Source organism: Megalops cyprinoides, chromosome 5 (assembly GCF_013368585.1).
Source record: "Megalops cyprinoides isolate fMegCyp1 chromosome 5, fMegCyp1.pri, whole genome shotgun sequence".
In the NCBI taxonomy this organism is placed as follows: Eukaryota; Metazoa; Chordata; class Actinopteri; order Elopiformes; family Megalopidae; genus Megalops; species Megalops cyprinoides.
In genome coordinates this window covers 38,807,683-38,833,372 of record NC_050587.1, presented here as the reverse complement: position 1 = coordinate 38,833,372, position 25,690 = coordinate 38,807,683, and the positions used below count along the sequence as shown (strand labels likewise).

The 25,690-nt window shown below is 45.2% G+C and overlaps 1 protein-coding gene across 1 annotated transcript in view; it reads left to right on the top strand.

Moving 5' to 3' along the window:
• Nucleotides 1-25,690, top strand: part of LOC118778463 (transmembrane protein 132D-like) — a 121,007-nt gene that overhangs the window by 52,642 nt on the left and 42,675 nt on the right. The window contains exon 3 of the mRNA XM_036529996.1: nt 8,493-8,636. Within this exon, the coding sequence (XP_036385889.1) occupies nt 8,493-8,636 (144 nt within the window). The remainder of the gene's footprint in view (nt 1-8,492; nt 8,637-25,690) is intronic.

Genomic DNA, 25,690 nt, shown 5'->3' with positions numbered 1-25,690 from the left:
GCGATGTAACTGGTGAAATGAAAAAAAGACAGCTCAGATGTGCCACGTCCAAGCCTCTGGTGATGTGTATAAGCGCAGCCTGTTTAACCGGGTGAATAGGCGGCTTTTATTTATTTAGTTGACGTGCTGCTAAACTCGACCTGCCCAAAGCGTGTGCTTTTTTGTGATTCACGCTGCTGTATTATTCATGGTTGTAAATGATTTTTTATTTTAAATGCATTTCATGTGGCATCGGATAACCTGCCGTCTCTTGGCACTGAGGGCGGTATCTGGTTGACACACGCGGTGCTGGTTCTGCCAGATGGGCCCGCTCCCACCCCTAATCCCCCTTTAAAGGTCAGGTTTGTGCTGCGCTCGACACCCAAACGGGTCGCCCGTGCACAATAGCTGCAGGGGGTTGCCTTGAGGAAGCTGGTAATCTGTGAAACCCCAAGGCTGTACTCCTTGTAGAACCCCCACTCTTCTATGCGTGCGCACATACACACACACACACGCTCATACTTACTCTTACTCTTTGGTAGAACTGGGTACAAAACACACACACACACACACACACACACACACACACACACACACACACTCCTACCAGCTTATTGGTCTCTTGGGGACGTAGTGGAATGTCAGTCTTTCTTACGGCTCTCGTTCCCCTCTCCAAGATAAACGAGTGCTGACTCCTGCAGACGGGCCCTAATTCCTTCTCTCCTCTTCACTGTTTCGTTCGTCCCCCGGCACGCCGAGGATGCTGTGGACTCAGCTCCGTCTCGCTGAGCCGTGATTGGCTGGCTCCTTCTGCAGGTGTCTGATAGTCCCTTCCTTGAGGATGGCAAACATCGTATACCCACGGTAGCTCCAGGCGACACACACGCTCCAAGAAATTGAACTTGAGATGAACTGAGCATGAAATGAATTAAATGCTGATTACATTTTTTAACTTAACATGTGTATATTCCATCTGTAATGTGTGGGTTCTGCTCTCTGTTTTTGGATGATATTCACTGCCTGGCAAACTGAATTTCCTGCCTGTACTAAAAAGGATGGCAGTGAGAGTGGAATGTTATTAACTCTACCGGAGCGTTATCAGAGTTCATTTCCTATCTAGTAAGACTTACAGGAGAGCGCTTACCAACTTCTGTAATCGTAACCACCTGCTGGTGGTGACTTTTGCGGCAGGAATCTAAGACCAATCCCAGGTGTTTGATTCCAGGTTTCTCATAGTTCCAGGGCTAATTAGGTAAAGCGTGGTGAGGTGTAAAATGGGAAACGGTGTCATCTCACAAACGGAGAAAGTCGTGCCCCCACCTGAGTCTTATCCCAGAATTCCTAGCTCTTCACGGCTGAGTGGGAGAACGGTCACCTGAAGGCGGGGCCGGGCGGGAGGTGACAGCAGTGTTAATCAGCATGCAACCATCACCCACGGACCACAGAGCACCTGCTGCCCCCACTGTGCAAACTTTTCACAGGTGTTCTGTGTGTGTGCAGATGCATTTGCGTCTGCTTTCACTCCCTCCTTCCCCCCCCCGCTCTCTCTCTCTCTCTCTCTCTATTTCTGTCTCTTTCTCTCACTTTTCTCCTCTGTCTCTCTCTCTCCCTCTCTCCCTCTTTCTCTCTCTCTCCCTCTCTTTCTCTCTCTCTTTCCCTCTCTCTCTCTCTCTCTCTCTCCCTCTCTCTCTCTCTCTCTTTCTCTGTTTCTCTATTTCTGTCTCTTTCTCTCACTTTTCTCCTCTGTCTCTCCGTTTGTCTCTTTCTCTTTTGCTCTCTCTATCACTCTGTTCATCTCTCTCTATCTTTCTCTCTCTCATGCTCTTTCTCTGCCTCTGTCTGTTTCTCTCAGTTCAGTTCAATTCAGAATGCTTTATTGGCATGACAAATTCATTCTCGTATTTCCTCAGCTTGCACAAAAACAGAAAAAGACATGCAACATCAACAGAAGATAGCTTCTGCTCTCTCTCTCACTCACTTTTCTCCCCTTTCTGTCAGTCTCTTTCTCTCAGTGTCTCTCTCTCTCCCTCTTTCTCTCTGCCTCGTTTCTCTGTTCGTTTCTCTCAGTTCATTTGAATTCATTGCTTTATTGGCATGACAAATTTGTTGGTATTGCCTAAGCTTGTGCAAAAACAGAAAAAGGCATACAAGATCAACAAAAGAGCAAAAGATGGTTTCTTCTCTCTCTCTCTCTCTCTCTCTCTCTCTCTCTCTGTGTGTGTCTGTCCATCTCTGCAGTGTTGCCACAGAGCAACCGTTAATCGATGGCTGAAACTCTAATGTATGAACAAACTTCCGGATCAGAAAAGCCCCAGTTTAAAAGATACAAGTTAAAAAAAGCACTCATTGTCACTCTCCTTCCTGGTGGTTAGGTATTGACAGAGGTTTGAGGAGTTACAGCCGGAGGGGGGTCGGGTCAGTGATCGATGGAGTGGGCCCGTCCCTGGCAGGGGCGACCACCTGGACCTCCCGTATTTGCGTGCAGGAGATTGATCATTGCAGGTGATTCAGTTGCAGGGGCCGGTGGCTGTAAATTGTTGTTGGGGGAGCTGATAAACATCTGCTTTAAATTCCCAGCACTCTGCAAAATGTGTAGCTCCCCCGGGGGTTAAGTGTTATCCCTGCTGTGCATTGATTTAACACCACGGTGTGGAACTAACAGTGTCCCACCGGGGTTAGTGCCAGCGCGCCCCCTTGTCTGTTTAACACAACCAATCAGAGGGCAGCGAATTGATTTCACAAGCTTCCTGGCCTTGGTGTGTACGTTGGGAAGAGCAAGCTGTCGCTTTCTGTGCCGGCGCCCCGTCACAGCTCAGTCTGGGTAACTTCAGCTGCTCTGTCTGAACGCAGAATCATGACGCCTGGGAAACAAATACAACAAGAAGCTTTTTAAAAATCAGGGAGGCAAATGCGTACACAGCAAGGGTTAGGGGGTTCAAGCTATGTGGGTTCGGTTTCGGCGTGCAAATGGTGGGGTGAGGACTGGTTAGGATGGGGGCAAGAGAAGCACTTGAGCATGTCCCCCATGATTCAGGTGAGATTGCTCAAATTACTCATTTGTTTAGCACACCGCTTCCTACTGGCCAGCTTAGATGGCTGTCCCCTCCTTACATATTATCCATTTATACTGCTCTACATTTACTGCAATTGTAGGTGAGGCAACCTGCCCGTTACAACAGCGGTATTTCACCTGGGATTCAAAAAGAAAACATTTGGGGATTTAAACTTAAAATGTCTTGCGCAGTATAACATATAACAGCTTCCTAACCCCTCCACGGTATTGTTAAGGTGCAGGGCCCATGACCCAGAGGTTGCTGGCTATTCCCAGGTGGGGAACTGCTGCTGCAGACGTGAAACCTGGGAGACCTTGATGTAGACAGGTTCCCACCCTCCCTCTCTACCGAAACCCACATCTGTCCTGAGCTGGTGGGAGAGCTGAATGAAATCAGATCTGCTGTAGTGATTGTGCACACCACACAGCTCGGCTGATGGGTTGTGATGTGGATGATTTAAGGAGCGAGTGGGTGGGGGGTTTTACCTAGGGCACCTCCAGGAGAGGACTCCCACGCGCCCCCTGCTGCTTCTTCCACAGTTTTCCTCTGAGAGGAACACCTGTCGCCCCACTGCCCGCTGAAGGACAGCTTTCCCTGTCCATGCACCTGCTCGTTATTTATGGAGGATGCGGTTTGACCCCCTCGATCGGCAGCCCAGGCCCCCCGGGGGGGAAGGGAGTGGGGAAGGTGTGTGTGTGTGGGGGGGGGTGTTGTTTGCTGCTCTGTCTGACGGGGTGTGGGTGTGTGTGTGGGGTGGGGGGGTGTGTGGGGGAGTGTGGGTGTGTGTGTGTATGGGGGGGGTGTGTGGGTGTGTGTGTGTGTGTGTGGGAGGGGGTGTGGGTGTGTGGGTGTGTGTGTGGGGGGGGTGTTTGCTGCTCTGTCTGACGGGGTGTGAGTGTGTGTGTGTGGGGGGGGGGGTGTGTGGGGGGGGGGGTGTGTGGGTGTGTGTGTGTATGTGTGTGTGTGTGTGTGTGGGGGGGGTGGGTGTGTGGGTGTGTGTGGGTGTGTGTGTGGGGGGGGGGGGGGTGTTTGCTGCTCTGTCTGACGGGGTGTGTGTGTGTGGGGGGGTGTGTGTGTGTGGGTGTGTGTGTGTGGGTGTGGGTGTGTGGGGGGGTGTGGGTGTGTGAGTGAGACCGCTGGAGGGTATTCTCCACCCACTCTCTGAAAGGAGGCCTGAGTAAAACCGTCCGCGGAGTTAGCGGCTCACAGATTGCGGTGACATGTCCTGTCCGATCCCCTTTGTCACTGCGATCAGTCATCAGCAAGGACGTCCAGTGGCGCTCAGCCACGGCCTTCAGTAACGGCTGCTCCTACAGCGTCAGCAGAGGGCCGCACGCAAGAGAAGGCCTAAAAACTGCCTCTGTGTCTGACTCCGATGAATGGTGCTATGCGCCAGAGAAAGTATTTTTTAGCTCAAAAATACATTTTAAATATGTGATTTATTGCCATTTGGTGTATTGCAGTATATTCCTGATTTTCATTAAAGTATTTTAATTTGCAACATTTTCTTGGGCTGAACAACAAGTTTCTCAATATATTGCAATCCATTTCATTTCAGTATGGGCTGCTGGTGCAGACAGTGGTCCGGACAGGCATTAGTAGTGTAGACAGGTCTAGATGTCAGCTCAGGTCAAAGGTCATGCTCTGCGCTGTCCTGTGAGAGAGTGATGCGGTGCATCTTCACCGTTCCCACAGGTTGTGTCATCAGGGGACATTTAGGGAGACGTCCAAGGGCAAAGCAAAAAAAAAAAAAAAAACCCGTCTGAGTGCTTATGGATCTGGCCATCTTTTTCATTAATATCCATAGTGGAAAATCCGTCTGCCTCTGAGCAACCTGACACTCCAATCACGGCTGTAAATAGTGAATTAATCGATGCCGCGTTATTTAATGATGAGTGAAATTGGTAGCATGTGCTGCCCCTGCCTGCTTTAACTCTGCGGCCAAAACTGATTTCACTGAAGAGGGTTAGCGAGAATCGACTTTCAGGGAATCATATTAACCACACCAAAATAATTTAAAAAAATGTCATTTCTCAATCAGGCCGTGTGCTTGTGTGTGTGCGCACGAATGTGCACTTGTGTGTATGTGCATGTGTTCGTGTGTATTTATGTGTGTGTATAATATACCGTATATATATATATATATATATATATATATATATATATATATATATATATATATATATATATATATATATACACGTATATATGTATGTGGTGTGTATATATGTATGTGTGTCTGTGTTTGTGTGAATTTATGTGTGTGTAGAGTATACGTGTGTATAGTATGTATGTATGCAGTGTGTACGTGTGTGTTTGTGTGTATCTGTGTATGTAGTGTCTGTGCTTGTGCTCCTGCTGTGTGTCCTCACACATTGAATGGGGGCTCATCTTTGCAGTCACATTTGCGCTCAGAGTGTGTGTCCCTGGGTATTACACGGCTGAGTCCATCAGGCCAGGTGATGAGCTGAGATCAGCGGCGCAGAAACCTTCAAACGTGGGCACTCTGTAAGAGACGGGGCGCGGCGGTTTGTCATGTCATTAATGGCTGGTAATCACGCACGATCTGCTTTACATTGGTAGTCTTTGCACCGCTTCACAGTGGAACGAAGGCAATCATTTTCAATTTGGATCAAGAACATTGTCTCGCTCTTTGTGTGATGAACACACCACTGACTGGGTTTTTCAATGGCTGATTTTTTTTCGCTCTTTCTGTTCTCTCCTTTTGTAGCAAAAGACAGCTGCCTTCTATCGCCCAGTGAGCATTAAGCTGGACAATTTGTCATTCATACAGAAAAAACCCTTTATATATCTTTCTATATGATCTTGGTGGGTATTAAAAGTAGTTCGTGTGGATCACTGTAATTTTTTTCTGACAGGATGGATCATAAAAAAGGTAACAGCTACGGATGAACAATGAGCAGGAGACTGCTGAATTTTCTGGGCACGGTCCCAGCATGTCTCCAGTGATCCAGATAAGATGTCAAATTATTTATTTGTTCAGCACACAGCCTCCTGCTGGTCTGCTTAAATGGCCTGCCTTTCCATTTCCTCTCTGCGTGTTATCCATTTATACAGCTGGACATTTAGTGCAGCAGTTGTAGGTGAGGTGAATGTGTTCTGTGCAGCAGTGGTGTCCCACCTGGGACTCAAACATAAAACCTACCCGGGGTCTAAATTTAAAATCTATTGTCTGGCACAAGAGCAGTTTCCTACTCACTTCTCCATCCTGTTAATAATATGATCAGCAAGATTCCACAGTGGTAAGGAGCAGAGATTGTAACCTGGTTCAATACTTAGGTGGGACGCTGCTGTTGTACCCCTGGGCAAAGCACTGAGGCACTTCAGTAAATATCCAGGCAGCGTAAGGACTGAATGTGAAAGAGGACATTGACACCACGGTCATCTCTTCGGTTCTGTGGTTGCAGGGTCCGCAGGCTAGAGGACACCTGGTTACAGGTGGTTATTAAACATTCAAACTGAATCTCGGTTTAAAGTTTGATGTGGTTTTCTTTCTGCTGCAGAACCCTGATAAAACGGTGAATTGAGTTTGTTGCTGGCACTGTGTCTGTGTGATGTAAGAGACTGTCTCTGTTCTTTGCAGCTGACACACCTGCAGCTGCTGACTGTTGTTTACACAGCACTGAGCGTGTGGGGATCTCATTGAACATCACATGCTCTTTTAAAACTCACCTCCTCACTGGAGTCAGACAGAATCGCCTCGGTAAATATGCAGCTGTATCAATGGATAATGTAAAAAAAATTGTAACCTATGTAAGTCACTCTGGATAAGAGCGTCTGATAAATGACAATAATGTAATGTAACTCATAAAGCCACCCACCTGGCCTGTCTGATTACATTCCATTACGTGTTCAAATCGGTACCCTCTGCAGAAAGTACATTAGCCTGTTAACTGTCTGCTAAACCAGCCTGTAGACTGGAAATCAATCTGTCTGTTTCTGTGGTACTCCTGGTGTCATTTTTGTGGTGTCCTTCATTCTGCTGATTGCTTGTACAGTGTTGGTAAAGGAAAGAGGCAATTCTGGCATTTAAAGTCAGAAGGTGACAGGATTGACGGGACTTATTTTTAAACCCCTGCTCTGCTCCTAGCTTTATGGACTGCCATTAGGGTTCTGCTTGTAAAGTTCAAGGAGGTCAAGCAGTCCCAGGTGACACTGCATAAATGTGTTTGTTATAATATACTATTATTGTAGTCAATAACTTATGAATGGTTCACATGCCAAACAGACACAGATCTCTGTGAATCAGACATTCTCCCCACAGGCTGTATTTCAGTGCTGTACATATTTGCTTAGCTTTTATCCAGAGCTACTTGCACAGAAAATATTTTCACGGGTGGAAACGTTCACTCAGCTGCATGTTTACTGGGGTAATGTGCATTATGTACCTTTCTCAAGGGTGCAACGGCACAGTCCCAACCTGTGGGTTAGGAGTCCAGTTCCTTAACCACTACACCAGTAGCAGCAGTGTGGTGTAGTGGTTAAGGAGCATGGCTCATAACCAAAAGGCTGCTGACTCGATACCTCACTGTGGCACTGCTGTTGTACCCTCGGGACAGGTACTTAACCCACAATTACCTCAGTAAATATCCAGCTATATAAAGGTACAAAACTGTAAAACCTATGTAAGTCACTCTGGAAGAGAGTGTCTGCTAAATGACAGTAACGTAATGTATTGTGCTAACCAAACAGTGAGCTACTTTCAGCGACTGAGAGGTATTCTAAGTTGGCGTCTGCTAAATGGCAGTAAATGTAAATGTAAAAACTACAGCCCACTGCTGTGCATGACATTTTGTCAGGCACCACTCGGCAGTTAGTGAGGGAGAGGCGTCTGCAGCGGAGGAGGGGGGAGGAATTCGGAACGCTCAGCAGCACTCCGGCGTCTCCCCTGTGAGGAAGGTTAAAAGCTTACCTGAGCTTCAGACCTGTTTGTTGACGCTTTACCCGATTAACAAGCGCAGCGGTTAAATTTGCAGCCCGGGTAACTGTTTTTCTTAATTGTGCCTAATGTAATACCACTTATTGTTGCGGCATTCGTAAGCCGCGCACAGACCTTTTTAAGCATTTCAGAGAGGTCTGGGATGTACTTATTTAATGCATCCCGAGCTTTCTTTTCCAATTAAAAATCTTTAATGCAACCCAATCTCTCTGTTCTAATTAAAGCTGTGACGTGATGTACACAGAGGTACCATTACCGCATTAAAACCAATCTAGCACAAAGGGAGTCAGCCGCTGAAGGGGCAATCCTTATTTGAACTGACATGCTTGTTAACAAAACTATACATTGAAAAAGTTCCAAACAATGGGCAGTATGAAGACCAGCTTTCACCTCTCTTTGCAGCATTCATAGCTGACAAATTCCCGCTGATTCTCACCTATGTTTTAAAGGCATCCCCTGTGAATACTTCCCTCCTTTCCTTTTTTTTTTCCCCCAAACAGGGTGACGTTAAAAAAGGGAGTGGCATTCCTGGGTGCGAGACCCAGCGCCCCCTTCCTCTGGATGGTCAGTCAGGACGAGAGGAGAGAGGGGCACAGGGTCATCACCCTCCAGTGCAGCCGGAGCGAACCAGCCTACGGACAGAGGTCAGTGACCACAGACAAACTCCCTCCTTTCACTTCCTCCTCTTGGACAGGTGAACACACGCCAGGGGCTGTGGAATTAGGTGTATTGCTGTTATGCCTTGGCAAGAGCTCCTGAAAATCAAAGCTCAGACTCTTCTGCAGTTCAGTTTTTTTTTCAAACTGTTCCAGTAGTTCCATGTTCCATGCCGCTCTAATACAGTAATTATGGATAAAGTGCTTATTATGGTGAAAGCCCCTGTAAAAAGTGTCCTGGCGCTTTCACTGATTTAGCTGCAGTTTTCTCCTGTTGTTGTTGTTCATCTGTAATGGTGTTAATCGTGCTTTTATTCATACATGTTGAAATAAATGTTCTTCTTAAGAGCAGAACGTGGTCTTTCAGGCACTGGGATCCAGCTGTCTGGAAATGGAAGTCAGAATATTTTTATAAAAAAGGCCAAAAATGGAGGCGTGGAATGTGCAGTTGACTTGATTTGGATACGCGTATATGGTTGTCAGCTTCATGCCAGCTATATCTATTATTATTATTATTTCAAATGTATTTTTATTGCGTTTTCTGTTTTTCACTTATACTCTGTTCCACAGCCCACATAAAATCGGCTCACTTTTGCACTACATGGATTCTGCAGTTTCACTATCAGAAAAAAAAAACAAAAACAAAAACATTACATTCTGTCATAATAAGTGAAAAGTTATAATGTAAACTCACCCCATTTTTGGCATACATTATATTCAGTTGGCACTTACATCAGTTTTTATGCTGCAGCTAATTAAGCATGTTCTATTTAACAGCAATCGAGCACTGCAATGCTTTGTTAATTAAGATGTGTAATTACTTCAAGATTTGCGGTTATGCGTAGGGTTGGGGTAGGAGTTTGATTTAAAGGAGCGGAGATGTGGTTGGAATTATAGTCAGGATGTAGGGAAGGTCAAATTACTTTGATAGCATGTAATAACACTCTATTGCACATTTGTTACTGTGCTGTTACACTGTTATAAAGCAAACCTAATATCAGGCGTTAGCTGTATTTGTGCAGGCTGTGTCTTTTTTTCTGCACAGATTTAATCTGCTTGTGTCTGTTTCGTTCAGTTTTCCTGGGATGTAGTTTTTGCATTTCTCTTCAATCATGTGTGAAATGAGGCGATCTGTTCCTCTATAAGGGACGGACGTGACTCAGCCAAGTCCCATAGGCTGAATTCAGAATCGGGTGTCCTCACTCACCCTGCCTCCTGCCCCCTGGCCAAAAAAAAAAAAAAACAAGAATAGACAACTTGAATAATTTCCAAAGAAAATGCACATGGTTATCCGCCTTAAAATGAGTTTGCATAAGAAAAATGTTTGCTATTACTTTGAAAGGATAAAACACAAATGTTCAATGTAGATGTCTAAGATTATAAATCTTAAATAGAACGTGCAAAAGTCAAATATTCACAGTTACTCCAAGAAAAAATCACCCACCTATTTTTCTCCTATTTCTTTGCTATAAAATTATTTTTTATGAAATATAATTTTTTTAAATTTGTTTGGAATGAAATAAAGTTTACAAGAAGGAAGCACAGTGTCATTCAGCTACCCAGTTTTCAGAAGCAAGCAGAAATCACTACTGTGCAGTGACGTAAATGAAAATTATTACTTATGACATTGATGTAATGTGCTGTACGTGTGTGTACAGTAACTGTTGGAAATCAAGTGTTTTTCTTTATCTGAGTGTGGGAATAGTATACTCGGAGAGACAACATATTCTGTTTCATCTCAGTCTTTAGAGTTCTATTGAGTGAGTCCCTTTCTAATCCTGAAGCCATCAAAGTCAGTTAATAGACTGCTATCAAGCAGAGCTTAAGATGATACATGATGTCTTTTATTTATATTGTCAGAGCTCCTTCAAAGGGATTACAGTTCATCATTTTATCTGTTGAGCTGTCCCTGCGCTCAGCTCTGTCTCTCCCCTCTTCTCGTCTCCTCCCGGTTATTTTTTTATACCATCTTTTCTTCTCTGCTCATGGAGGGGGTGAGATGATCCAGAGACTGACAGGGCCACCTGTATTAATGTCCTCTCCTGTTATCTGTTATTGGCACCCCAGAGGAGCTTCGATGACCTGGGTCAATGCCTGTGCTGTGTGGTGACCACCCTGGTTCCATGCTCTACTGTGGGAAAGGGGTGTAATGAGCCAGCCTGGTTCCAGCTCTACTGTGGGAAAGGGGTGTAATGAGCCAGCCTGGTTCCAGCTCTACAGGGGGAAAGGGGTGTAATGAGCCAGCCTGGTTTCAGCTCTGCAGTGGGAAAGGGGTATAATGAGCCAGCCTGGTTCCAGCTCTGCAGTGGGAAAGGGGTGTAATGAGCCAGCCTGGTTCCAGCTCTACAGGGGGAAAGGGGTGTAATGAGCCAGCCTGGTTTCAGCTCTGCAGTGGGAAAGGGGTGTAATGAGCCAGCCTGGTTCCAGCTCTACAGTGGGAAAGGGATGTAATGAGCCAGCCTGGTTCCAGCTCTACAGTGGGAAAGGGGTGTAATGAGCCAGCCTGGTTCCAGCTCTTCAGTGGGAAAGGGGTATAATGAGCCAGCCTGGTTCCAGCTCTACAGTGGGAAAGGGGTATAATGAGCCAGCCTGGTTCCAGCTCTACAGTGGGAAAGGGATGTAATGAGCCAGCCTGGTTCCAGCTCTACAGTGGGAAAGGGGTGTAATGAGCCAGCCTGGTTCCAGCTCTGCAGTGTAAAAAGGATACAGTGGGCCAGTGTTGTTCCAGCCCTACAGCAGAGAAGGAGATTCGGTTTCCGTCCTTCGATGACAGGCCTGATTTAATCTGATTCAATTAACACGCCTGTTGCAAAAGACTTGCCTTTTTACTCGCTCATTTCAGCACCACTCTATTGTAATTCTGACCTTACGAATTCTAGTGACCTGATAAATCACACTACACCCCCCCAACCCCCCAATCCCTCAACCCGCGCTCTGCACAAGGTGAAATATATCTGCTGTAATAGATGGGATTTGTCTTCATATCCGCAGAGGGCACGGCAACGCCACTGACAACCCTTAAAAGCCGATCCGTGCACCAGCCCCGCCACTCGCCTCTTCTGCTAAAGGGAAAAGCGTCCATTTATCACCCGCTGACAGGAGACGCTTTCAAACGCAGGGCGGTTTTTCTGCAGGCTTGGCGTAGACATCGTGGCCAATCGCAGGCGAGGACCCCCCGGCGCTGAACCCTGCATTCCTCCGGCGGTGAGCGGCTCAGGGGGATGGTATCGATCAGATCAAAGAGCGCTCAGTGAGATTAGCGCCGGGCTGGCGAGGGAGGGGGGAAACAGACGCTTTTAAAATCGTGCTTCCCCCAGCCTCCCCCACGCCCTCCCGCTGTTAGTGACCTGCGAGGAGCCGGTCCCACCCACATGCGTTCTGTTACAAGAGGGCCGCTGGGTCCCAGGGGTTAATGAAGACTCTGTCCTAGCCAATGGCTGTTTCCTCTGCAGGTCCGCATTATTAATCCCTCATCCTTCAGTGGAGCTACCATCCCTCTCTCCAGCTTTTCTTTCAGGAACACAGCTCTCTCCCTCACTCTCTCTCTTCCTCTCCTTCTATCTCCCTGTTTCTCACTCTCTCTCCCTCACTCTTTCTTCCTCTCCACACCTCACTCTCTTCCTCTCCATTTCTCACTCTTTCTCTCCCCCACGCTGTCTGCTTCTCACTCTCACTCTGTCTCTCTCTCACCCCTCTCTTCCTCTCCATCCCTACACTCTCTTTCCCAGACTTTCTCTCTTTCTCTCACTCCCCTTATCAGGCTCTCTCTCCCTTTCTCCATCCCTCTATTTCTCTCTCTCTCTCTCTCTCTCTCTCGCTGTCTTTCTGTGACTCTATGCCTCTCCATTTCTCTCTGCATCTCCCTCACTCAAATTCAAATTCAGATTTTCTTTACTGGCACAAAATACATTTTTATATTATTTTCTACTGTTATTGCCAAATCCTATTACATAACAAAACAATCAAGAAGAAACAAACAAAAAATAAATAAGAGATAGAAAATGAATTAACATATATAAAGGTTACATACTATACTTCTAAACTTTACACTCATAATTCTATAATCTATGAGAACAGAACATATGTTTGTCTAATTTGATTTTGTTTTGCATTTTTGTTACTTAGGTGGTTATTCTGTTCCTCAGGCTATAGCAGACTGAAATGTACTGTAAATGGGACTGTTGGTACTTCCCCTAACAGGACACAAAGTTTTTTTACTGTAAGAAAACCGAAATTATTGCAAATTAGATTTTTTATATGCACTCCTTATTTTTGACTCTTTTTCACAATGTAGGAGGAAGCACACCTCTGTCTATTCTGCCTCACTGTCACCACATCTATAATCTTCTGCTGGTTACCATGAGTTTCTGTGCCTGCCTTTTTCAGTTGCTAGGATAGGTCACTGAGCCTGTACTTGCTCATGATCTCTCTGCTTTGTACCTCTCTGTCTGCTTCTTTCTATTTCTCCCTCTCTCTCTCTGTGTCTTTCCCCCCCCCCCCCCCCCCACAACTCTCTCTCTTTGCCTTTCAAATTCAATTCTGTTTCAATAACAACATTGCCAAAGCAATCATTCTTACAATCAGGTATATAACAAGTATGAACAGATCAGTGAAAAAAATCAAACAAAAAAGCACCTGTTGTACTGTGACCACACAGGCCTTCTTTTTTTGGGAGATGTTTTGTATGTGCCTTTTTGAATGGCTAGACTGTGGTCACGAAGACTTGGTAAGGATCTGTCTCCGCTTTACGGCAGTGATGAGATATTCAGCCGATTTGTAGTTTCTTTTATGGCCTGATAGGCACTTAAGATGACTTTGCATTCTGGTCTGGTTATTCTGCTGTTGCAGGTTTGAAATTTTAGCTTGTATTACAGTTTGGTTCATTGTAATCCGAGATGGTAAAGTGTCTGCAAAGATGTTAAATAAAGGTCTGCAGAATTCTACATGCAGGGTTTCTGTTGGATGCTGGTCCCATCTTGTGTAGTTGTGCTGGCATGTGAACCCTGTGCTATACTTCCATATAAAGCAATGGGCAGAAGGGTCCAGACCAGATTCTAATGGCTATATTGATTTGCTGGAATTGTTTTCCTATTGCAAAAGAAAGGTCTGCAGGCTTTTTCTTTAAGTGTAGTCACTGCCAGATCAAAGGTTCCTGAATCACTGACTTTCAGTCCCAGGTAATCATAAGACAATGTGTGCTGTAGTGCAGGGTTTCCTGGGATGAAGATGTTTCTGCCTCTCTCTCTCTGCCCCCCCCCCCCCCCCCCCATCTCTCTGTCTCTCTCTCTGTTTGCCTCTCTTTCTGTCTCTCTCTTTCTCCTTCCTTCTCTCTTCTTTCTGCCTCTCTCTCTTTCTCTCACTTTCTCTCTCTCTCTCTCTCTCTCACACACATGCGTGAGTAATAGCCCTTTTTATGAATCTGTTTCTTTCTCCATCAGCAGTTTTTGACCATGGCACAAAGGCGCTATGGTGTCGGCCTGACGCAGTCCAGGACAATGAAAGAGGCCATTATGTGCATTTTATCGTGTGAGCGAGTGAAGAGCTTTTATAAGCCCTTTTTGAAAAGTTTTTAGGTGATTATGTCCAGGCTAAATCATTCCGATCCAGCCAGCCTCCAGCCAGCTAGCCTCCCCACCATGGCTAATAAATTCATTCTAGCTGGTACTTTCTGTGGGTTTCAGTCTTTTTATTAGGCTCTGCTTCATGTACAGTGATGGCAGCGAATGACGTTGCAAGTGCAGATACAGATCCAAGTGTGATACAAGTGCTAATACAAATACAATTACAATCTTGCGTCCAGGACTGCCGTTTCTCTCCTGTGATCACTACTTCCCTGTCAGTCCCCCTGCACCCAGGTCAGGGATTGAGGAAGTCCTTTGTTTTGAGGCATATGTCTCACTAGCTGCTCAAAGTCATGGGCACAATTTGCTGAGAGGGGTGTGGCGTTAATGCGGGGGTGTGTGAGAAAGGAGGGGGTGGGGTCTTTACCCCTGATTCACCAGGGTTTTCCGAAGGTCAAAGCACAGAGGTCAAAGCTCTGCGCATCCCTTGGAGATTTAGGCTGTATTACGTTAAGAGTTGGGTGGGGCCACTTCCAGAATTTCATTAATGATAACATTCCCCAATAATGAATCTGGGGTCTATTTCTGTAGAGTGGGTATAGACGGCCTGGTACTTTATGATTGTGTAATGCAGTAAGGCAGTGCAGGGAGACTCATTTCATACGCCACTCACACAAATTAAATAAGGGCTGATCAATGCCTCAAATCCACCCGCCTATCGCTCATGTCAGCGAGCCTCCATTCCATCAAAGTGGGACCGGGCGGCTGTGTGTTGCCCCGCTCAGATTATCGAATGAGCAATGTTGGCATAATTAGAAGGGAACTTCAAAAAGAATAGCTCACATCCCAGCTCCGCTTTAAAGAACCAAACGGAGACCTAGAAACGTGTGACACTGTTTCTGCGCTGTCTGCTAACTGCTAAATTACACCAATCACGTGGTTTACGCACACGCACACACACACACACACACGGACACGCACACACACACACACACACACACGCACACACACATGGACACACACACGCACAGACACACACACACACACACACACGCAACCGCACACGCACACACACATGGACACGCACACACACAGGCACACACACACACAAACTCACACACACGCACACGCACATGGACACGCACACACACAGGCACGCACACACACACACAGCGCACAGCATATGGCTACTATAGCACAGAACAATCACAGTTCACTTTAAAGCAGTCTTGCTGGGGTGGAACAAATAAATAAAATGACTCTGTTCTATTTATATTCAGATAGCAGGAGACCTCTCTTATCCTGGAATATATTCCTCGATATCTGCTCACAGGGGCGGTTATTAATACACCGAGTAGCAGGACTCATAACGGGAGCAGAGACCCTGAGAGCATTCAGCATGAGGCTTGTCACAGTGCCAGATACGCTGTAGATCACTGGCAAAATGATGAACTCAGATATACTGAATGGCCTGTTCTCATCACTGAGCGCTTACATGTCATTTATATGCGCTGCTTCCTTTCTGCCTTTGCAATTCTGTTTTCTTTCTTTTTTTTTATTAAATGAGAGTCATTCAAGTGGACCTGTAGTGATCTCACTGGCTTTCAGTCCGACCGGCCAGGTGCCTCTGTTGGTCGTGGCGAACACAGAGGCACTGGTTAATTAGGGATTTGCATTGCAGATGGGCCCTGCGCTGTGATTGCATTTTACGCATTCCCCATTTGCACAGATGGGCATCTTTACTCAGGCAATTTAGGGTTGAGTGCCTCGCTCAGGGGTGCAGCAGCACCTCCCCACCTGGATTCAACCCTGCACCCCTCCGCTGCCATTCCCAGATCTTTAACCACTTACTTCCACTGTAACCCCCCCCCCCCCCTCCCCAGGTTGCCACCGCATGGCACTGATGCTAACTCAGAGCTCAAGGGCCAGCTGTGGACGAGTGTAATTACACACATTGCAGCTGTGAGCCAATCAGCTCTGTCTCTCTCCTCAAGGGGCATCCAGTGTCGGGTAGCCAGAGTTCATGTTATTTATGAAGCTTATTACCACTATAAGGGGGTGAGGAGGTCAGGGCGTGTGCGCAGCTCTGAGATGCAGGCCGCAGTTGGACAGTGGTTTGCTTTTGATTTGGGCCTTATTACCACTATAAGGGGATGGGAAGGGCAGTGGGAGTGCAGATCCCTGAGATGCAGCTGCAGCTGGACAGCAGAGTGCTTTTGATTTCGGCCTAAGGCAGCACACTGGCTCCTGCTTCTTTGAATGCATGGGTTGGAGTCTGCGCTCTGATGCACAAGGCTGGAGGTAAAACCAAACTCTTCATGAAGGATATCCCATGATCCTCTGCTCGGTGTGTAACGGGTTTCACCCCACATGAATCTGGGTATTATTGGACTGTGCAAGCTCTAGGTCTGGCTCTTGCAGAGCATCACAAAAGGTTCAGCAAAAGGAAGGACGGCTGTTTTCAGGTGCGTTTTGAGATGTTGGATTGAGACGCTGTGATTCAGTATTTGAAGTGCCCTCCTGTCCCAGAATTCCGCACAAACAGCCTGTTTTTTTTTTTTTTTTTTTTTTTACGAGGGTCGAAATGTTTGTCACCAGGCCGGTGTGCTCTGCTGGTCTGGGCGAGAGCGCTCTCGACTCAAACCATTTGCTGTGATGTGCATTATCTCCAAATTGCCAAACTCTCTCAGAGGTGCGAACTGTCAGGAGCAGGAGATGGGCAAAGTGGCTCCTGGCAGCCTGATGCCCACCCCAGTCTGAGCCAATGCGAACGAAGCAAAGTGCTCACCAATACAGTGCTGCAATACATGCTCTAAATGGACAGATTAGGTGGATAATTACATAAGGCCTTTTGACCATGTCATTTGCTGGTTCAGCAAAGCATGGGGCAGTAGTGTGGTCTAGTGTTAAGGTACAGGGCTCGTAACCGAAAGGTTGCTGATTCAATTTGCTGCTGGGGCACTGCAGTTGTATCCTTGGGTAAGGTGCTTAACCCACAATTGCCTCAGCTGTATAAATGGATAAAATTGTAACATAGTGTATATAAGTTGCTCTGAATAAGAGTGTCCGCTGAATGACAATAATGTAATACAGTGTGTCTCCTTTAAGGTTGTTCTAAGTTAAACTGGTTTACAGACGATGGAACCTGTTGTCTCAGGAGGGCTCATTTACAGTCTGCAGGAGTTTCTGTACAAAGGAAGCCATTTGGTCCATGCGTTGGCATAACAGTCACCACTGCTGTTGTGTTAGGAGAGTAATTAGGTTCATCAGCCTCTTTGTTTTGAACTGTGGATGATAATGTGGCTGCATCATGCTGGGTCCAGTGAAGTATAGAAGCACTGGGTACTTCTTGGTATTTGTCCTTCCTTGAGGTAGTTTGTGTACTTTTACATTGTGATTATTATTTACACCAATTTTCAACAAGCCACTTTTGATTGGAAGCTGTTTCAATAGAAATACCTCACAAATAGGAATTCCTGCATCTACTATTGTTTGCTTAGCTAGCCAATGATTCATTTTGACAGTTATCATTCATCTTAATCATCCTTTCTACATGTGCCACGCTCCAATGCATGTGAAGTAGGCAGCAGCAGCAATTACCAACACACTTCTTTATTCACATAAATCCGTTACAAATCATTTTAGCGAACTAACATCGACAGAATAAATGCTGGACATATTTTTCAGTGACCTGAAATGGTTCATTATGATGTCATTTTTCCTGGAATACTTGGCAGCTACATTGTTCTGCCGGTAATCCTGTTTTAAAGTTCCCGTTTGAGACTCTCGTGCAGAGAGTACCAGACAGCTGTAGAATAAATAATTATGTACGATTCGCTTGCTATTGTCATGTCACAGTAGACTGTTGGTGAGTAATCTCCATCACAATGACTCCTGTGTCACATGATAGGGTTGGCTCTGACTACATGCCATGATGCCACCTAGCCTTTTAGCATCTTGTGTGTTCCGGCTCCTCATACTATCCACCTCTACTCTGCAGTCACTACTTTACAGGGGGCAGCAGCGGGTGCATAACGCCATGTGCGCACCAGTTGGGATACTGTGTCGTGTGAGGCTAATCTCTCCAGGATTTAAGATGTGACTTGACACGAGTGTAGTGTATTATCTTATTAATACGACCGTTATCATGTGGGAGGAAATGTTATCTCTCTCGTGCCACTGTTAATACACAAAGGAAAGACAGATGAGAAATCAAAAGAAAATGACTCTCCAGCACGATAAGCTGAAAGGATTTTATTACAGCTGTTGAGGTCGTAATACAGGCATTGTTGGGCTTTGATATAATTGCCAAATGAAACAAAGTCATAAAAAAACAAATACACTCAGTGTGGTGTGCGTTAGCCTGCTGGGGGGTTTACTGCTAATGAATTTCGTAAGATGATTTAATACCAGCGTCCCCCTCCTGGCATCATCCAATAAGCAAATTGCAGTCTTTTATGACATTATTTCAGGTGAAAAGGATTCTGTTGTCGTTGGTGTTGTTCCAGAACCCGGATGATTAGTTCTAGTCTCACAGGTTTCAGGTTTTGATTCGGGGCTGTTGGACACCTGGATCACCAGGTGAGGGTCCTTCTGTCCAGGTAATGACTGCAATTAAATAAACCTGACAGTGAAAAACACAAATATATTCCTTTGTTTACTTTTTGGTCCAATTTTGTATGGTGTCCATAATACCTGTACATTTAATGTGTTCATATATGTAGTTACATAGTGCTTAAAACACTTAAACCTGTTTGTGTTTTTTTGTAATTTGATATTCATAACAGCTACAATGTACAGAATATGTTTTCTGATATAGATATATGTCTGGAGGAAATCACAAACATTCATGTATTAATTTATTTCTGGGGTTGCAGTGACTTGGTGAAAAAACACACATAGTGAAATTGTTCTGCAGAATTCCTCAAGGCCATGTTTTCTCCAGTTTCTGTATTAGCTCATTTTGAATTGCTTGTTGTGAGTAAGACGTTCTTTTTTTTCTAAAACACAAGAGATATTTTCCCTGATGAATCACCTCATATTGACCGTTTTGTTCCTAACCTGAAAAATAATTTAAAAAAAAACACATGCAGTGAAGCTGGAGAGAAAATTACCTGTGAAGCAGAATATATTACTCTCCATGGTAGCAGTGGTGTGCAATATTACCTTATTAGGAGAGGAGTCAATCAGTTTGTATTTAATTGCACACACAGTTTTCTGGGTGTTTTTGCACACTTAAAATTGAGCTATGAATATAATCTTGCCGTACAGTATGGCTATACTGAGGCGTATAATTCTGGTTTATGACATCTAGCTAGAGCTTACTTAAAGTGAATTCATGAATATAAAAAAGATGTTCAAAAGGGAAAAAAATGAAAATCTTACCATCCGTTTAACTGGCCGTACATTCTTACATACATACATTCTTATAATTAGGGAAGGACTGGGTGAAAAACTGTGGGCCTCAGCATGGCACGGGAGCACTGTTTCACAGTAAAGACTGGCACTGTGGCTGGCTGATTGAGCCAAGGTGTTTTCAGATGGTCTTACTTTGGGAGAAAGCAGGGGGAGATGAGAGAGAGGTGTGATGGGTTGGGAAGCCAAGTGTAGGAAGTGTGAAGTGCCAAGTCTGTCTGAAACCAGCCTACAGAGAGACTAGGTACAGGCAAAGATGTACAGTGAACCAGATGGTCAGCTCGGTGTGTATGACAACAATCCTACCTTGTTGAAGCACTGAATGTTCTGATTAAAACAGGGCATCTATAGCTGGCATAGCAAAAGCAGACATACGAGTTTAGTTTATTACTTGTTGTGTATTTAGTTACGTGATTAAGTTGGTTATCAATAAGTTACCCTATCTGAGAACCAACTGGGGGTTTTCTCTCTGTTTGGAGAAGTCAGTAACCAGTTCTACTATGCTCAGAGACCTGAACATTATGCCAGGTTGATTTTGGCCATTGTTATGTCCCTATTACTTTAAGTAAATCAGTTTACTTTACCCATGCTCTCCATCTGTCATTGTTAATGTAAGGATCTAATGCTACTGACCACAAACACACAAAATACCAAGAGTTACAACAACTCTTTGTTTCACAGACATCAATCCATTGCTGGTGAAACTCTTTTTGTTACAAACCAAAGGGTTTTTTGTCCCTCTGCTTACTTGCTTTGTGATTCAATAATGTAGAAGAGATAGACTGCACAATTCTATCACACTGGAGTCTTACTGAAAATCCTTGCTGTGCCAGGTCAGGTACTTACTGGCAGCTGTCACACTCTCTCATGTTCCCAATGGGTATAGAAATAAGGCAAATGAAATTTCAGGGAGTGCTGGTTCATGCTTTTCATATCTGATAATTCAATATGACCACAGTGAAGAAGCGGTTCCAGGACTCTCTGTATTTTTGTATGTGCAAATCACATTAATATCTGTCTTCTGTTAACCAGGGACGATAAAACAAGCGCCTGCAATTTGATTAAAAATAGTTTTTTTTTTAAATTACTGCACAGATTTCATGAGCCAGTGCCTCCAATTACAGATCGATGCCTCATTTCTGTGGAGGACCGCTGGGTGATTGCATGATACTTCACCAATTAGGAAATGCTCCCAATTTCAGCCTGCTCTGCAATCGATGTTAAATAACCAATTGCTTCCTATTATTTCATGGGCTGTATTCGAAACCGCATACTATACTACCAGAGTATACTGATTTTGACCAAATGTAGTATGTAGTATACAGTATGCGAACGAAATGAAATTTCCAGTACGCCAAAGATACCCGGATGACGGACTGATTTGGAAAAATATTGCCAGTATGTATCAGACCATTCTACCTTGCCTACTATATCCCATAAAGAAGTGCGGCTGTAGACGTCACAGGTGATTGAAAGTAAAAAGCTGAAAAACATGGTGGACAACAAGACGGCTGTAACGTTGGAGGACCACACTGCGCATCTATTTATTAATTCAGTATATAAGCATTTATATATTTATATGAGCATATATTTATTTGTATATATTTATAATATGTTCATAATTTATGTATTCACTTATAATTGATTGACTTGATTATGATCCTTTGTAATTCTATTACATGTAAGTGACTGAAATCTAAAACTGAATGACGTGTAATTAAACTATCAATTGTTTCTCACGGAAAATCTTTTTATTCATAAAAAAAAAAAAAAATTCATAATTATTTGTGAATTTTCATATACATTTTTACCTTACCTACTTACTTATCTGACGACATATAGCCTAACAGGTGTAACACCATAAAATGTGAAGCTTGCAAGCTAACATTGTATTCATACTCAAATATCACTGCAGATTTTTTTTTTTTTTTTGAGACAGCTCTTCTCCTCCTCTATGCCACATTATGTGCCCGTACCACCAAAAGGTAAGACATTGAAAAGAAAAAAACTGAAAATATTTCAACTATACTTTTAGAGTATAATACTTTTAACTCGTGAGAATGCTAGTGGCGTCTAACTGGAAAATGCCACAAGGAATCTAGACGTTTCTAAACTGGCAATGATTTCACGCTACGATGTAATATTACGATGTAATGATTAATGGTCGCATAGTGGGTACTACACTGCAAAATAGCACGCAGTACTCAGTATATACTTGTGTAGTATGCAGTACACAGTATGCAGTAGGCGGTTTCGAATACAGCCATGGGCGCCATCCGAATACTCATTATGCACTAACGTCGGTTAAGAACCTACCACCCGACCGTTACTGTAGTACGATCTATGGGTATGCGAGCGAGTAGTAGGGACACAATTTGGACGTACTCCGCCGCCATCTTACCCGTCCTTTGACCCGGATGTTTACATGTTTTAAAAATCAGTCTGCTTTACTTAGCTGTCAACCTGAGGTAAAACGAAAAGCTAACGTTACGTAACAAGCCAATTGATTTGTTTGCTTAACCAAGTTGACTACACCGCCATCTTCCTTCTCTTTTTCCCGAGGAATTCTTCCTTCTTCAGTTATTCGCGCTCCAGCTGACTTACGGGATAGCGTAGGTTAGTACGCTTCCTCACTTCAAAATTTCAACGGATGTAGTAGCTCATCCGGGTACCGTTCGACTGTTATTAAATGCGTGCTGGGTATTCGGACACCCTGTGGATTGCGACGTACTGCTTTTTGCGTATGGCAGTATGAGTATTTGGATGCAGCCATAGTCTTTTCGGTGTTTGTGAGGGGCGTGCATTTGCTCGTTAACAGACTGCGCTGGGAGCACAAATTAAAACGTTAATTAAATGACTTTTTTGGCTCCATCTCATGAGGCCAGCGAACAGCGGCTGTGCTGGGCTCGACGGTGAGCGCTCTCCTGTATGCCAGCGTTTCGCCGCTCGTTAGCGGGGGACCCCTCCGCGGCGCAGGCGCAGCTTTAATGCCGCGGCTCCGTCCGTCAGAGAGAGCGCGCTCCCGAGCGCACGCCGCTGTCCCGAGCGCACGCCGCTGCGCGCTGTTACGCGCCCGTATCGGCGGGACGCGGAATCGTGAATCCTGAGCAGGTGAGCGCTTCGCGTCTGTCGGCAGCCTTCAGTGATCCCGCCAGCAGATTCCTCATCTTTATGTATGTATCTATCCTGTATTTTATCAGGAAAAGCCCCATTGAGATAAAGAGTCCCTTTACTGGGGGGCCCCTTGCCGAGAGGCAGTATCAGACGAATAAAATGCATGTTAGATTCAGACAGTGCGCACATTAAAATATCATATAACAGCATCTAGTACATCTAAAAAGATCTACAAATCTCATCCAGAGGATTCTAAACTGCGGTGGGTTACAGCGGGAGCACAGGATGGGGTCTTTGAAGCATAGATGCTGACTGTTCTCTGTTTAATTTTAGCATACGTCTCTCTCGGGCACTCTCGCTCTGATAGAGAGGAGTCTTCTCTTGTAGCAGCCTGGTTTTTGGAGGGGGAGTACTCTCTCCCCAGTGTACAGCACTGTGCTCAATGTGTGGGAAGCCCTTCGCCTGTATGATGGACCAGTTGGTGTTAGTAGGCTGATTTGTTCGGTTCTGGTGGTATTTGGTCCGAACGTTTTCAGAATTGGCAGTGTGCGGTCCGATCATGTTCAATGTTGGCAATCTGTGGTCTGAACACATTCAGAGTTGGCGGAACATGTTCAACGTTGGCGGTATGTGGTCCAAACGTTTTTGTTGCTTGGCAGTATGCAGTCTTAATGTGTTCCCCCAGCTAGGAGATAAATGAATGGGTATTGACTGCAGAGCCCATCCGTTCTGAGCTCTGTGTAATTGCAGAGCTTTTTAAGGCTTAAACTGAGCTTGGTTTAGAGTGTAAAAAGTAGTTAACCACCTCACAATTCCCCCGAATTCAGTTCTTACCAACGTCTACAGTTAAGCTTGCAGCAGCCTAAAATTGATGGTATAATATCGGATCAATTTTAGGCTGAGAACTGAGGGTTTTTTTTGGGGGGGGGTCTGAGGGGTTGGAGGAGACATTAAATTCATTACATTCATTCCCAGCGTGAACGAGGACCTGGGTCATTTTGGTATTTATGGGGAATGATGGACACTCCTGTACTGAGGAAAGTCATTTTAGCATTGATGGCAAATGATGGAAAATCACTGATGGACGCTGGCAGTGGGGGCTTAAATGGTGTCATTATTTTAATAAATAAATAAACACCGTTGCGGTGTCACAGCTCCTCTGCTGAGCATTGACAGGCCTTCAGAGTGACGGTGCAGAGTCAGGCGCTCTGGAGGCGGTTGCTAAATTGGCGGCATTGTGCGGGTTTTGTTCGCGATTGTATGGCGGTGCATTCTCGGGAGATTAGGAGGAGCATATTCCTCTTTCTGCTCCCCTCGTATCGAGCAGCGTGTCTCTCAGGAGAGATGTGGTCCATTCTGCCACCCCTGGCTGCTCCTTTGTGTTTGACGTTGAAGGCAGTTACCTCTGAATAGGGAGGCCCCTGCACGGTCCCCCACAGCAAATTATAACAGCTTGTTTTGTGTTGCGCACTTACAGTGGTCTTCTGAGTTCATCGAAAAAGCTGCGTCAGTTTTAAGTTTGTGTGTCTTAAGTTAACTAGTAAACCAAATGTGTGTGTGTGTGTGTGTCTGTGTGTGTACATGTGTGTTTTTTGTGTTGACTGTACAGAGCAGAACCACCATCAGTTGTAGATTCCCATTGCCCTGCTAAACTGCAGAAAGGGACTCCTCTCTGGATAAATAGCCCATCCTTCAGTGCTCAGAACAGGGTTACATTTCAGTTCAATCCTCTGCCCAGACACATTCACGCTGTGGAGGTCATTTTAGCACATCCTGGCCACTCTTTATGTATGCGGTTCCTGTACTGCCGATAAAGACCAAATTAGTGCCTATTCTTCTTTAGCTTTGTCGTTTGCCTCCATTTCTTAATCTAATTTTGCAGACCACATTCTCTAACATTTTGACTTTTTATTTGCATTTTAACTGGACTGATTGCTGTATTCACAGTCCCATGATCCTCCAGGCCAGGGCCTTGTCCTCTAAAACGGGGACGACCCACCAGAGTCCGCAGGACTGTTGGACCTCCTGTCTTTCAACTGGCAACTCCAGGTTGGGTGGCATTCCGTCCCACTAATGGATCCAGCTAAACACTTATGGAATGAGTCAGACTGAAAGCTGTTGGATGATAAGTTTGGGTGGTCGGGGTGGTGGGTGGCGGGAGAGGCAACCACCTTAGTCTCCTCAGTCTTTCTACTCCCCTGGGGGGGGGGGGGGGTGTATTGGAAATTGTGAGGGAAGCCATTCTCTTTGTGTTGATATTTCACACTAGAAGCAGAGAGGAAAATTCTACTCCAGGAGCACTGGAGTTCTGTTGGCTTTGCCGTTACCTTTCGGCCAGCGACAGACCTACGCCTGGCGGCTGAGACGACTTCCTGTGCAAATACGAAGCAGAAGGGTTTCTGTGGCTCCTCAGAACCAGAGCTGCCCATTCCTGTTTCATTCCTGACCGTTTTTAAGTCCATCGGTTTGGTTATAATTCTGCTGCCTCCAACAAACTTCACAGTGCTTTTCACCTCTCTCATTCATCGCTGTATTTACGGTCTGAGTTGTCAGAGTGTGTATCTTTCTGCTTTTTTTTTCTTCCCCCATTGTGACTTCAGATCAATATATAATTTCTGTAGGAGTCCTTACCTCTTCACATGTGAAATAACAGCATCTCCTCAATGAAAAAATTATATATTTGCCACCGGCCGGTGAGCAGCACTTGCCATTCATCCCTGCAGATGGTAATAGCGCTGAAGTGCCCCTTTGGGTATAGAGGTGAGATGCAAGCCCCGTGAGATTGGGGTGAGAGTGGGGGAGAGGGGCTGACTGGATTTCTGTTAATTGACAAAAATCTACAAAGGGCCTCCACTCACAGCCTGGTTTTGTTCTCTGTGTTTAAAATGTGTGTTAGTGTTTTCTCCACATAAGCTGGGGGGAATACAGTTTAAAAACTCACACATACACATG